This window comes from Typopeltis vanoorti, chromosome 16 (assembly GCF_054136105.1).
Source record: "Typopeltis vanoorti isolate ZY-2024b chromosome 16, IOZ_Tvanoo_1.0, whole genome shotgun sequence".
Taxonomy (NCBI): domain Eukaryota; kingdom Metazoa; phylum Arthropoda; class Arachnida; order Uropygi; family Thelyphonidae; genus Typopeltis; species Typopeltis vanoorti.
In genome coordinates, this window is record NC_143564.1 from 20178715 (window position 1) to 20193222 (window position 14508).

Sequence of the window (14508 nt, forward strand, 5' to 3'; positions counted from 1 at the left end):
TGCAAATTGTCCTACTTTGGCCAAACAGGCAGAACAACAAATATTAGGATTTCAGAACACCAAGACTACATCCATTTTCACCAGTACAGCTGCTCTGGGCTGGCAGACCATGCCTTAGATACCCACCATAAAATTCGTTGGAAGAAAACAAAAATAATCCATCGCAGCAAGTTTAAATACGAAAGATTATTCAAAGAATCTTCAGCAGCTCTAAAAAACGTTCCTAACCTCAACAAATTTGGGTGCATGAAACTGCCCCAAATTTGGGAGACTTTCATTATGAGAACTTCAGCCCAACTGCCAAGACTACCAAATTAGCCTGCAAGAGGGCACCATTAGGACTTTAGGAACAAAATTAGTTTCTTACTTTCTTCCTCATTTGCTTTGTTAGTTCCTTAGTGCACATACCATATCTTTATGTTCCTGAAGATGGCAATGTGACATTGCCGAAATATAGAAGTGATTCATTAAAGTTATCTTTAATTAATATACTTTATATGCGTTGTTAATTCCGTAAATTAATTACCAGTTATGTCTAACCAACGTATAAGTCTTACTACTAGAACCAACATGAAATTAAATTTTAAACTGCCCAAGGTTAAATGGTCATCACTTCCAATTTCAAATCCTCTATACACTAGTATCCTACACACCAGTAAGAAATCATCACTATCAACAATAACATAGTCCGTGGTACTTTTCTTATTGCTTTCATCTTTTCCCCATGTGAATTTGTGCACATTTGGAACAATGAGTTAGTAATAACCAGTCCATGTCCTTCGCAGAAATCCAACAGGTATTTGCCATTATTATTAGCTTTACTCTTTTCTCCAAATTTTCCCAAAATATTTTTGTATGTCTGATAATCATTTCCTACTCTGCTATTTAGACCCCCAACAAGGACCACCTTTTTCTTTTTCATTGTATCAGTTGCTTTCTCTAAAAACCTCAAAAAATTCCTCCACTTCTACCTTAGTAGAACCTTCTTTGGGACCATATTCACAAATAAGTCTCATTGTCCAGTTCCCCATTCTCATATTTGCCCATATCACTCTACTTGAAACTGCCTGTCATTCAAGAAGATTAGCCTCATATTTAGTGTTGAATACTATGGCTACTCCTTTTCCTTGATTGTCATTGCCTGAATATAACATTTTGCACTTATTGCTCAAAAAGATCTCACATTTTTGTTTTTGTCTTTTTTGTTTCAGTCACCCCTATTATGTCGATCTGGTACTTATCCAAATTCCTCGGCTAGCTCCATTTCTTTGCCATTCAGTCTTCTTATGTTGATAGTACTGATCTTGAACTCTGGTGATGTTGAGTTGAGGTGTGTTTCAGGATTTGTTCCAATAAACATTTGTTATCTATTATTATCAGTTACAGTTCTAAAAATTCTACATGCGGTAGATTGAAATTTTCTCTAATAAAAGCTAGAAATAACTGCAGCCTTGGTAAAAATCAAAATCAGATTTGTAGGTTTTACTATTTATTGCTCATAGCTGGTTTGTATAATACCTGCATTTGTTGACTGTTTACTCAGGATGTACAGTGTATTTTTTTTTTTTAAATAATGATCCCATTCACAAAAGGTTGAAAAACCTATAAACACATTAGTGTCATGTGTAGGGAGCAGTTGAGGATTGATAAAGAAATTTAATATTTTTCTTAAAGAACTATAGCCATTTGGGAACATTTCATCAGGAAGTCTGTTCCAGAGGACTGATGTGAAGAGAGCAATCCTTTTTAAATGCACTTAAAAAGGATGATGTAATTACTACTCTTCTTTCAAAAGGCCCAACAGAAAGTTGAGAAATGATGGTTGCCAGTTCAGTAGAGCAGTAACCATTGAAGTACCAGTAGAACAGACAGTATTGAAATAATTCATCCGTGAGAGAGAAAGAAGTTGAAGTGAGCCTGTAACATAAGGATAATCTATAAGCCAAAATACTCTCCTCAGACAGCATTGAGAATTTTAGAGAGGTTTTAGGCATACTATCTCATACAAGTGAAAAGCATTCTAAGGATGGGCAAATTTGGGATTAGTACAGAGTCAACAGCTGAGAACATGTAAATTAGCATCTTGAGCAGAAGAGAATGTCTAGTTTTTTTGGATGCTGAGAAAGCTATTAATGTGATTTATGCCAGGAGGAGCTAAGAGTACATGTTAGTCCAAGAAGAAAGAGAGATCTGATCCTGTGTGGTGATCTGGATATTACTAAGAGTAAGGATAAGCAAGCTGAGATTCCTCTTTATAACAGAAAAGGCAAGACTGTTTTGGTGGCACTGAAGGTGATCAGATTGTCCTTACCCCAACGAAGGATAGTCTGCAGATCAACAATTGAGATTAGGTCATTTACATATAGGAGAAAGAGAGTAGGTGATATAACAAAGCCCCTGAAGCATTCCTACGCTGGTAGCAAAACTCAAAGAGAGGGAGTCATCCACTGTAACATGCAGTGAACCACTAAAGAGAAAACTGGCTACCTAATTAAAGAGGATGGTAGGTAGACCAAAGGATGGAAATCTCTGGAAATGTGAAGAGCAACAGCATATTTTCCAAACCTTTCTATGGCATGTTTCCAGTTGTGTTAGACAGAGGCTAAGAGGTTCAGCCATGGACGTTGAATGGCAGAATCCACACTGGTGGCTGCTGATTAATTGGTAGAGTTCTAGATATTAGAAGTTGATCATTGATGACTCTCTCCATTAGTTTGGAGAGGACTGAGGTGATGCCAATTAGTTGGTAGTTGATAGTAAGCTTCTCTCTCTCTCTTTTCTGGAATAGACTGGATATGCGACCTTCATGCATTGGGATAAGTGCCAGCTCAGTATAAAAGATTGCAGATCAATACAGGACAGGTATTAGCTCTGGATCAGAATGTCTGAGTATATTCCAAAATACAGCTACTCTTGACGCTGTATTAAGATGGTAAGCAAGAAAGAAGTGCTGCAAAAAAAAGTTGTAAACAAAAAAAAAAAGACACCAAGAAAGGGTTGCAAGGGAACAGATAGTGCACTTACCATCTTATGTGAGAGAGAGAGCACACATACAATGAAGCAGTTAGTGTGCAACTTCAGCAATCAGTGTAGATTTTGGTGATGACAATAAAAGATTAACTGAAACAACGGTACACTTATTTTTAACATCATAACAAATATTACATACACTAATGTGTGCTTACTTTTTCATGTCATTTTCAGTTCATGTAAGTACTTACTAATATGATCAATGGAACCAGCACAAAATTTCCCAAAAAATTTCTTAGCACCAAGATTACGGAGATCATGAATAACAAATGGCCAGAGATGAAGGACATTGTTCCTAGAAAAGCGGTCCCTTTTTTCTACCACTACCACTTTGGCACCAAGAAGTTGTGTTTCTATAGCTGCCCTTAATCCACAAGGGCCTGCTCCAATTATAAGAACCTGAAAAAATAAAATAAAACAATAATAAATGCCAATTTATTTTATCCTATGACTTATTTACTCCATATGCCAATTATTCACAAATTCAAAATCCAATTTGGAAAAACTGACTTTATGAACTAAAATAATGATTAAGCAAAATACAATGAACTCTGTATTATCCAAACCTCAATTAAATGAGCACTCCGTATAACCAAATTACAAATTTCAGAGCTGCTTGGTTCCAAGGTTTTGCTACCAGAGGCAATGTTCCTAATATAAGTTGTGATTTATTTTGCAGGTAGGCTGTTTAAGAGCAAATTGATAATTGCAACTAGTCACTTTTTTTTTTTTTTTTAAATTTCCATCCCTATATTAGAAGCATTCAATTAAACTACATATTGCAATATATTCAAGGGCATATAGACTAATGTGAAATATTTTCTATATCATTCATGCTTTTCATATTAAATGTAATATCATTCTGTTTTTATTATTATTACACGATACCTCCAGGGAGTCCAAAGACTCATCGAGGGAGGGCACCTGCTCTACGACTCTGTTACCACCACGTCTACCAATTGACTGCAACTATACCAACACCATCTACTGCCGACCACAACCACTAGTATTTCCACAGACAATCACAAACATCCATGCCCATGGCGGAATTCGAACCCACAGCCTTTTGGCTGGAGAGTGGATATGCTAACTGCTCGGTCAGCCAGGCTGGCATTTTTAGGCCAAAATAGGACTTTAGATCTTTTGTCCATTACAATTGTATTGTTTCACTTACTCACATGCATATACTAGCTGAATTGTGCTCTGATGATGCTGATTTGAAATTTAGTGAAATATAAGCAGTTGAAGTGTCGAGTTCTCAATGCCAGTTTGCCTGCTTTGCAGGATGAAAAACCCTAGGATAAACTGGGGGAAAAACCATACTGTCCACGCCCAAGACCAGCTAACTTGGCTATGGCTGAGGAAGATCCTTCAGCTCCTCACGTCACTGACAGGAATCAAACCTAGGACACTCCTTCCACAGGCATATGGTTGCAAAGCACACAGCCACTAAGCTAACTGCACAGACATAAGGTGGTCAGCCTTATGCTCCAGTGTATCCTACTACCTTATGCTGGCCTGGTTGGCCAAGTGGTTAGTGTATCTGCTCTCCAGCCAAAAGGCTGCGGTTCGAAAACTGCCATAGGCATGGATGTTTGTGATTGTCTGTGAAAAATACCAGTAGTGGTGGTGGGCAGTAGATGGCATTGGTGTAGTTGGTGGATTGAGTGGTGGAGACAGAGAGATGTAGAGTAGGTGACCTCCCTCGATGAGTCTTTGGACTCCCTGGAGGTGTCATGTAATAACAATAATAATAAGCATTTAATAAAACATCTTTTGATAAAATTGTTTGATGTTGTTAATATATCAAACAATTAATACAATTGATGTTGTTAATACATTAAAAATAAGTAACGAATTCTGTTTTTAAGTATGGTAAAGTTTCAGTTGAAAATACAATTTGCCAGTGTCCCATTTTCAAAGACACTACTTTCCATATAAATCATGCTATACTAAAAAGACTGAAAAGCAATCAGTGGCATGACTTATTTACATATACTGAAAATGTATTTATGCCAACTGTAAAAGACAGCATTTTTATTTAGAGTGACGAAGTTTGTCATGGGTTACATTGGTTACATTTGCATGTGGCCAACTGTTCTCTTTTATTTATTTTTTAAGATTTTGATATAAACTTAAATCTCATCACATCAAATTAATGCAAGCATGTGTGTGTACTTATGTAATAAACATCCATGGCATCATTATCATTATTATTCAGGCCTCCATGGAGTCAAAAGACTCATCATGGAAGATCCTTCATAAGAAACAAAGTCTATCATACACTTCTTGAACTCAATGACTGTTCTTGCTCTCACCACTATCAGGCAATGCATTCCAAGGTTCAACCACTCTCACCCTCTTGATCCCAGCTTCCTTTCATAACTTCCAGGGATGGCCCCTCATCATCACTCCTTCCTGCTGTTCCATCAAGCAAAAGAACTCCAGTGTCAACATTGTAACCACCTCTCAACAGTTTAAAAGTGTCAATCATATCACCTCTCCTTCTATCTACCAAACTCTGCAGTCCAAATTCCCTCAGCCGATCCTCATAACTATCCTTGTACAGTCCTGAAACCATCTTTGTCATCCGTCTTTGTATCCTTTCCACAGTTAATTTATCCCCTACAAATCCTGGGGACCAAATATGAGAACAATAGTCTAAGTGTAGAGTCTGATCAGGGTCTTATACAATGGAATGATAACTCTTCTATCTCTGCATGTTAGCGTCCTTCTCAGTATTGCAGCAATCCTCTGTGTTACCTTCACAATCTTTGCAATATGTTCCCTGAATTTCAGGTTTCTGTCAATCATCAACCGCAGATCTCTTATCTCCCCTACTTCCTCCAGTATAACTCCTCCCAGAGTATGCAGCATCCCATCAATATTTCCCAAACCTCAAGACCTTACATTTTGCTGCATTAAACTGACACCCCCATTCATTTTCCCATCTGTCTAGTTTATTCAAATTCTCTTGCAGGGCTACCCCATCTGCACTATTACTAATAACCTTTCCCAGCTTCACATCATCCATAAACAACTGAATATCCCCCTGCAATCCACTGACAATGTCATTGATATAAAGGTTAAACAATATAGGTCCCAGTACAAAGCCGTGTGGGACCCCACTTGTAACCTTCTGCCTCCTTCTCCCCAACATACACAACTCTCTGATACCTATCGGACAGCCAATCCTGAATCCAGCTGACCAACCTGACATCCAAACCCACGTGCTGCAACTTAAATATCAGCTTGTCATGTGGCACACTGTCAAATGCCTTTGTTAAATCCAAGAAAATGCAGTATATGCCTTTCCCTCATCAACTGCTCTTGTAACTTTATTATAAAAGGCTAGCATATTACTAAAACAAGAGTGCCCCTTAACAAATCAATGTTGACTCTCACAGATAACATTACCCTCATCTGCCCAATGCTGAATATGGTCCCTCACTAATTTCTCCGAAATCTTAACAAGTACTGATGACACACAAACTGGCCTATAATTAGAAGCTTCCAATCCGCTACCGCTCTTATGCAATGGCACTATCTTACCTTCCTTCCATTCCCTGGGCACCTTTCCCATAGCCAGACTTTCACTGAAAAGCCGGGTCAAAGGAGCTGTCAGTTTTTTAGCACATTCTCTCAAAACTCGTGGTGAAACACCATCCAGTCACACAGCTTTACTGACATCCAGAGTACTCAGTATTTGGAAAACACACTCCTCCTGCACATCTAAACCTGCCCTATCTCTCCAGTATTAAAATTTACTCCTCAAGGATGAAATACTCCAATAAAGTTTCCGCTATGTCCTCTGCATCAGTCACTCTATTCCCATTTTTATCTCACAATGTCATTCTTCCACAATCATTTCTCATCCTACTGGCCACATAGCTAAACATTCCGTAGGATTTTCTTTTGATCTTAGGGCCAATCTCTTCTCATATTCCAGTTTTGCCTTCCTTACCATACTAGTCACTCTCCTGGCTTGTGTCTTATATTCTTCATGCATCTGCTCTTCAGCTGTCTCTTTATATCTCTTATAACCTCTTTTTCACATGCAGTTCCTGTTTAATATTGTTTGTCATCCACTTTCCACCAAATTGTATCCTCTTCTTCACTTGTGGAATACAGCTTACTATTGCTGTTAACAAATATTCCTTCACAATTTCCAAAGCACTGATGATATCCCAGCCTTCCAATTCCTCCCTCCACGAAACTTCCCCAAGTTGATCTCTAAGACTATTATAATTACCTGCCTTATAATTCCACATACATTTCTGTCTCTTTGATACTCCTCCATGTCTATTCATCTTCCAAGTCAAAACCACATGGTCATTTTCTCTCTTCAACTGGGGCAGAGATGTCAACTCAGTTATTATCAACTCTTTTGATGCTATGACCAAATCCAAAACTCTTGAACCTCTTGTTCCCTCTATTACATGTTTAAGACATTTGTCCCTCAAGAATTATAGAAATTACATTCCCTTATTGTAACATGCATTTTCCTCTCCTAATTTATACTGCTATACTAAAAATCTCCCATAACAATCATTCTTCTTGCACTTGCCAAGCTCAACTGTCTAAACATCTCCTAGTCCCCACCCTCTGTGCTCCTTCATTTGTAACAATACCCCACTAAATATCCTGTCTTGCCCACCTCTATCTCACACCATATGCTTTCAAAATCATTAGTGTCACTGCCTTCCAAAGCCTTCACTCTTAGAGGACATAAGTCGTCACTTATCATAAGCAGTACACCACCACCAAGTTTTCCCTTCCAATCTTGCCGAAAAATGCTGTAACCTGCTACTTCTATTCCATTTTTTCCATCCTCTTCTGTCCACCACATCTCAGTGATACCAATAATCTTTGGCCAGGCTGATGCTATCAGCACCACAAATTCCTCTAATCTATTCCAGATACTCCTGGCATTAGTATAAAGCATAAAAATGCCACTGTTTCTATACCTAGCATTATCCCCTCTAGACTCCACTGGACTCTGCATTACCTGATGTCGCCCCACTTCTCCCAAGCACCCATTCCCACAAGAGGCAACCCCTGCTACAATCCACCCTGAGGATTCTAGTTTCCTTGCATTGACACACCGACTCGTTCAGAAAACAGCAATCTCTCCAGACATCTGCGTCCTTCCTTGTTCAAATGCAAGCAGTCTCTCGCATACAATTCCTTTCTGTCTCTCAAAAGTCCTCCAAGCTTCCACATATTCCAATCCTCTCTTTTGACACATTCTAGGTATTATGCTATTCAATATTACTGCTCTTCTGCTTGGCTTGTCACTATCATACCTAGGCAACACGCACACTATCTTTCCCCTCTGCGTTTTCTTTTGTACAACCTCAAGCAAGAATCTCTTATCTCTCGCTACCCGATTTACATTGCCTCTCAAGTCATTCGTTCCTACCATTCATTACAATCATCTCATCCACCCTTTCACCACTCTTTCTATCATTCCTCCAGGCAAACACTCCTCACACATCCTATCTTGTACACCATGGATCATTGAGTTCCCCCATACATCACACCTCTTACCACCCTGTTCCTCGATTACTCACTTGTATCCCTCACTCTCCCCCCCCCTCAGGGAACACTTTCTCTGTGTTCCCCTACTTACCTGCCTTCCTGACATCACTATCCCTGGTTCCAGGGCTCCCTTGCATTCTTCTCATTCTCTCTCTCTCCTACTGTTTCCATTATCTCCTCTTCTATCACTCCCATAACTGTCTCTCATTCCCTCTCTTAATATTCTCTCCTCTTTTATCATTCCCATAATTGTCTCTCATTCCCTCTCTTCTACTACTCCTATTCTCTCCTCTTCTATCATTCACGTAACTCTCTCTCATTCCTACTCTGATTCGCCTTGCATTCATCTGTTCCATTCGCCTAATCCTGAGACATTCCACCTGCTCTTTAAGCTCACATATTCTCGGTCTCTGCAAGTCAGCCACTTATCCTCCTAATTGAGACCATCTCCGAAAACTTCACAATCATTCAACCTTTCCACACTCCCACTCTCATTTTTTCATTCATATTTCTCTTGCTATTCTCGCCTCCCTATGTGGAGAATTCCCACCTCTAACTCAACAAGGTCAGTTATAGTCATCTCTAACTCACCAAGTTCCTCCCATTGCCTGCATTTTGCACATATACATATTTCCCTTCTCTCACTTGCCACATATACAACCGCTGGGACACATACATTCCACAAGTCCCGCATGCCACAAAATCCCTTATTATGTCATGCAAAATGGAGTCCTTAAATGGGGGAGGACTTGGTGATACGCCATTTGCAAGAACTGCTGCCATTATTCAAAATAGTGTCAAGGTACTACTACTACAACTAAATGCTAAATAAGTATAAGTTAACTATAAGTATAAAACATATTTAAGTATACTAAATATCTAAATAATGAAAACTTATGTTATGTTCTTCTTCTCTTCCACTGCTAGGAATCTGATTCCGACACCCCGCCTTCTCAGTAACCAAAAATACACAATACATAGACAACAACTAACTCCAAAAACAACCACTGAAGGAAGCAATTAATATCAGTATAATTTTTAAAATCTTTTTTTGTGCCAAACAAATTTAATTTCAACTTAAATTCGTAATTTACATTCAAAATGTGCTTCACTATTTCCCTTAATATTGACTGATTATGAAAATAGTAATAATTCATCAAAGCAATATGAAAACTGCTACTGCAACATTAATACTTACTGATTCTGTATATTTTTAACTACTACTAGCATTCTTAGGTCAGTCAGGACGAACACTATTTCTGAAGATTACAACTGCAAATTCAAACAAATCAACTTGTGGCAATTTGTATAATCTATGATTTAGAGTAGAAACTGGGTATAGATTCACATTTTTGAATTGTGTGCAAAGGGTCACGTGGTAGTGCTCAACGGGAACAAAACAAATTGTATTTGCTTTGTTCCCGTATTTGAAGGAAGTTCTTTTCATGAAGGAATAAAGTTGCAACTTTGGATGTCTTGTAATGTCACAAAGACATCATCTAGATGACTTCACATAGGAACGAATTATTGTGAAGCTTGAAGAAGGCTGCAGAATTACTGATATTTCCAGAGAGTTTGGAATCTAACATATCATTGTAAACATGCTTTTGGCAGCATCTCAAATCAATGGTTTGATCTACCATGGAGCATAAAGGCAGATTTTTGGTTATAACAGCAAAACATAATTGACACACCAATGCAAGCCGACTCCATTCAAGCACAAGTAAGCAGAAAATATCGACTAACTGTAGAAAGATGTCTGCAACAAGGCCTGTAGTCTACATTACTTTATCCATCCACAGCTCACCAAAGAGCACATTTTCAGTGTTGTATCCATAAAAATTGGGCAAGACACACCAATGGACTAATGTACTTTTTACAGATGGGGTCATTTTAGTCTTTCCCGAGATGCTAGATAATATTGATCTGCCGTGAAAGGAATACTGCTTACTCGCAAGAATGTTCTCGAAAGGAACAGATGTGGTGCTGGGGCGATGGTGTGGAGAGGCATTATGCTTAATGGATGCACTGAGCTATAAGTGCTGGAAAAAGGGACTATGAACAATATTGCAACAAAGCTCTTCAACATTATGCTCAATTGTTTCATTGTGCTGTACGCAAAGAATCCATTATTATGGATGACAATGCCACACTGCATCGTACACGAGTAGTGAATATTAAATGAATAGTGGTAAGCACATTCCCCAGATCTCAACCCAACAGAACATGTTTGGGACACAAAAAGGAGACACAATGATGCTGCAAACAAGGCCTTATCTTTGCTCTGAAGGAAGACGAGTAATTCAGTTTGCCTCAAGAATTCCTGAATTTGGTGATAGGCATGGTATGACATTGTAAGAGCTGCTTTGCAGTTCATGGTGGACATATTCCATACTGAAATGACTCTGCACGGTTTTCTGTAAGCACTGTACATTAATTCCTTAACTACATCCTTAGGAAATTTGGAAATGTTGCAAAAAAATGTACTGTACTGCAATTTAATTTGTACAAAATTTATAACACTTTTTGTGTAACATAATTTATTAGTATGTTGGCAATAAATTTATGTCAACATCTGTCTATAGTCATGAAATTTTTTTTCGTATACAAGTAAAAATTTAGTTCAATCTTAGCTTTTGGACACCAGTATATAATATTTTGCAGATTTTTGTGCAAAAAGTAAATCTGAAAAAAGACTAGCCTCCCTTCTTTCCATTTAGAAACTGTCTTGTGTATGTCACTGACTGTAACACATCTAACTGAAAAAGAAGAATGATGAAACAATCGTTCTCATTATTCTTTCTTTTAAGGTTACACGGTGATCAGCACTCATATTTGTAAATTTAGGGACACAAAAACACACATGTGGAACAGATTATTTTATTAATTACTAATAAAATAAAACTTGAAATTTCGAACCCTGTATCGAGGTCATCATCGGAAGAATACAAGTGTATAAGGAACCAAGCTACATGATCATGCCCTGTATACTGGTAAACTAAATCTACGTAGTTAATTAATCCTTTTCCCTAGCCTGACCTCTAGTGATTAAAAAAAATAATAAATAAATAAATTAATTAATTTTAAAAATAAATAAATACAACTACAATAAACTGCTAAAGTCCTCATGTAATAATATTATTCTGGATAGTTCTGATTGTTATAATATAATTTCTTTCAATTGCTGTTGAATGTTACAAACACTTCACCAGGTTGTCTTCTTGTAGTGGGATTTTTCTATGGCTAGTTTAGGTTGATATACAGGTTGTAAATGGGTTTTCCACATTCTTGAAATGGTTAGGCCATCATTTTTGTTGAGATTTGGGTTGTGTTTGAGCATTTCATGACTCTTTAAATTTTCTCTCAAACAGGTTTTGGTGTGGTGTAGGGACTTGGTATTTTTCCAAAATGGAGGTATTTAATGTGTCGTTTGTGTTCGTCTTGTCTGATTGGGATAATTCAGCCCGTTTCCCCTATGTATGGTATGTTACATGTGCATTGTATTTTGTATACCCCGGGTGGGCTAGGTGTGGAAGAGGATCTTTAGAACTGAGTAGCTCTCTTAACTTATTTGGGGGTTTAAAGGTGGTTTTAATGTTGCATTTGCATAGTGTTCTGTCTATTTTTTCAGAAATGCCTCTAACATAAGGAATGGCAATAGCATTCCTGAAATCATTTTTGTCCTTACTGGTATCTTTATGGAGGATCTTGTGAATAGTTTTTTTACTGTATCCATTTTTTATAAATGCTTAGTTGATGATCTTGTATTCCTGGTTTAGAGCCTGTTCATTAGAACAAATAGTTAGAGCTCTGTGTTTAAGGGTGCTTATGACACCTAGTTTTTGTGTTGGGTGGTGGTAAGAATTTTTGTGTATGTATTAGCCTGTGTGTGTAGGTTTGCAGTAAACTGAGAAGGAGAGACAGCCAGAGGGAAGACGATGTGACAAGTGTGTCTAGGAAAGGGAGAGAGTTGTTTTTTTCCATTTCAATGGTGAATTGGATACGTTTGTATTGTTTGTTTAGGTGGCTAAGGAATGTATTTAGAGCTTCACAGCCGTGGGGCCAAATGGCAAAAATATCGTTGACATATCTGAGCCAAATTTTGGGCTTTAGACATGCTGTCTCTAGAGCATGTTGCTCAAAGTCTTCCGTATAAAAGTTAGCTATTGGGAGGGAAGTAATGAGCCCATGACTGTACCTTCTTTTTGAAGGTAAAAATTGTTTTGCCACACGAAATATCCGGAGCGGAGTACGTGGGCAAAGAGGGCCGTGATATCGTGTGGAAATATGTTCTGTAGGAGCAAGATAGTGTCACTGATTGGGACAATGGTGAAAAGGGAAGTTATGTCAAAGCTGACTGATAAATCTTGGTCGTTGAGTGTAATGTTTTTAATTTTATTAATGAAATGTTGTGTATTTTTTTATGTAGGAAGGGGACTGACCTACCAATTCCTTGAGTGTGGCTGCTAATTTTTTGGCTAAGTGATAATTGGGCTGTCAATTCCTTCAACAATCGGACGTAGCGGTGTGCCTGGTTTGTGTATTTTTGGCAGGCCATAAATTCTGGGTGTGTGTGGGCATACTGCAGTACTAATTTTTTTTGTTGTTTCTTCGGGCCATGTGTGGACGGATTCTCATTAGTTGAAATAAGATGATGAAAAAACTTCAAAGCATACTGATAGTCCCTCATGGATCTGATGACCAATTAGCATTGTGACAATCCATCACACTGACTAACTGTGATGAAGTTTTTAATTTCTCATTGTATTTGTGAGAATTTATATCCTACATATTCTTCAAAGATATATCAGAAGTCGTCCTAAAGTACTTTTCATACTTTATAGTAATTACAAGTCCATGTGGTTAGCCTAGTGGCTGTGCGCTTTGCAACCATATGCTTGGGGAAGGAGTGTCCTAGGTTCGATTCCGGTCGGTGATGCGAGGAGTTGAAGGACCTTCCTCAGCCATAGCCAAGTTAGCTGGTCTTGGGCATGGACAGTAGGGTTTTTTCCCCAGTTTATCATCCTGCAAAGCAGGCAAACCGGCCTTGAGAACTCAACACTATGGCCATAGAATATAACGGGACATAGGGCTGACCACCTTATCCTGTGAATGGTTTGAGGTCTGTTGATTAATAAACTCGCGACAGCACAAGGTAAAAGAGGGTAAAAGGAAAATGAGATGAGATGAGATAGGAATTACAAAACTTAATAATTCAGTAGTATAAAACAACTGAAATTCTATAAATTTGAAAATTAAAATTGTAACTAGCAGTGAAAAACAAAATGCAACTTGCACATAATTTTTATTGTTGAACTTCAGGAGAATTCATAATATTTATTCTTATAAATAATAATTTTCGGCAATTTAAGCAAAATATCCTTAAAAGGCTTTAGAACCATATCTTAGAAAAACATAAGCATTACAACATTATTTGCCTACTACCAAGTAAGCAAATAATGTTGGAAATTACCTCATCCCGTTTCTGTACCTTTAGAATAAAAATGAAAAATATTGTGATCATTTCTGAATAAGTAGCATGTTGTTGCTTTTTCTTTTCCCCTCCCTTGTTTTTAAACATCCATCTCACATTGGTGAGCATGGCTCTATTAATAAGAATAAATAATGCATATAGAAATTATGTCTGAAACGTACTTTTATTTGGAATGTGAAATATTAGCTTCTTAAAATTAAATACAAGACATCATCATCAAAACAAATATGCACTTAAACAGGAAATTGAGGTGCAGAAAACTTATCCCTTCCATCTTCATTTGTTTAGTAAAGTAAAGTTTCCACTATTAAATGAGGATCTCCCCCCCCCCCCCCACAGAGCCCATATGATGATCACTCACCACTCGCTATTTGTGCAACTTAATTTACTTTTGCAAATTAAGTGCAAGTTAATTTGTGCAGTTCATGCAAGTTCATAAAAGA

General features: G+C 37.8%; 1 protein-coding gene across 1 annotated transcript in view; it reads right to left on the minus strand.

Annotated features, from left to right (window-relative positions):
- Positions 1–14508, minus strand: part of Mical (Molecule interacting with CasL) — a 538428-nt gene that overhangs the window by 499919 nt on the left and 24001 nt on the right. Inside the window, exon 3 of the mRNA XM_090406620.1 lies at positions 3222–3429. Coding sequence (XP_090262746.1) covers positions 3222–3429 — 208 coding nt within the window. The remainder of the gene's footprint in view (positions 1–3221; positions 3430–14508) is intronic.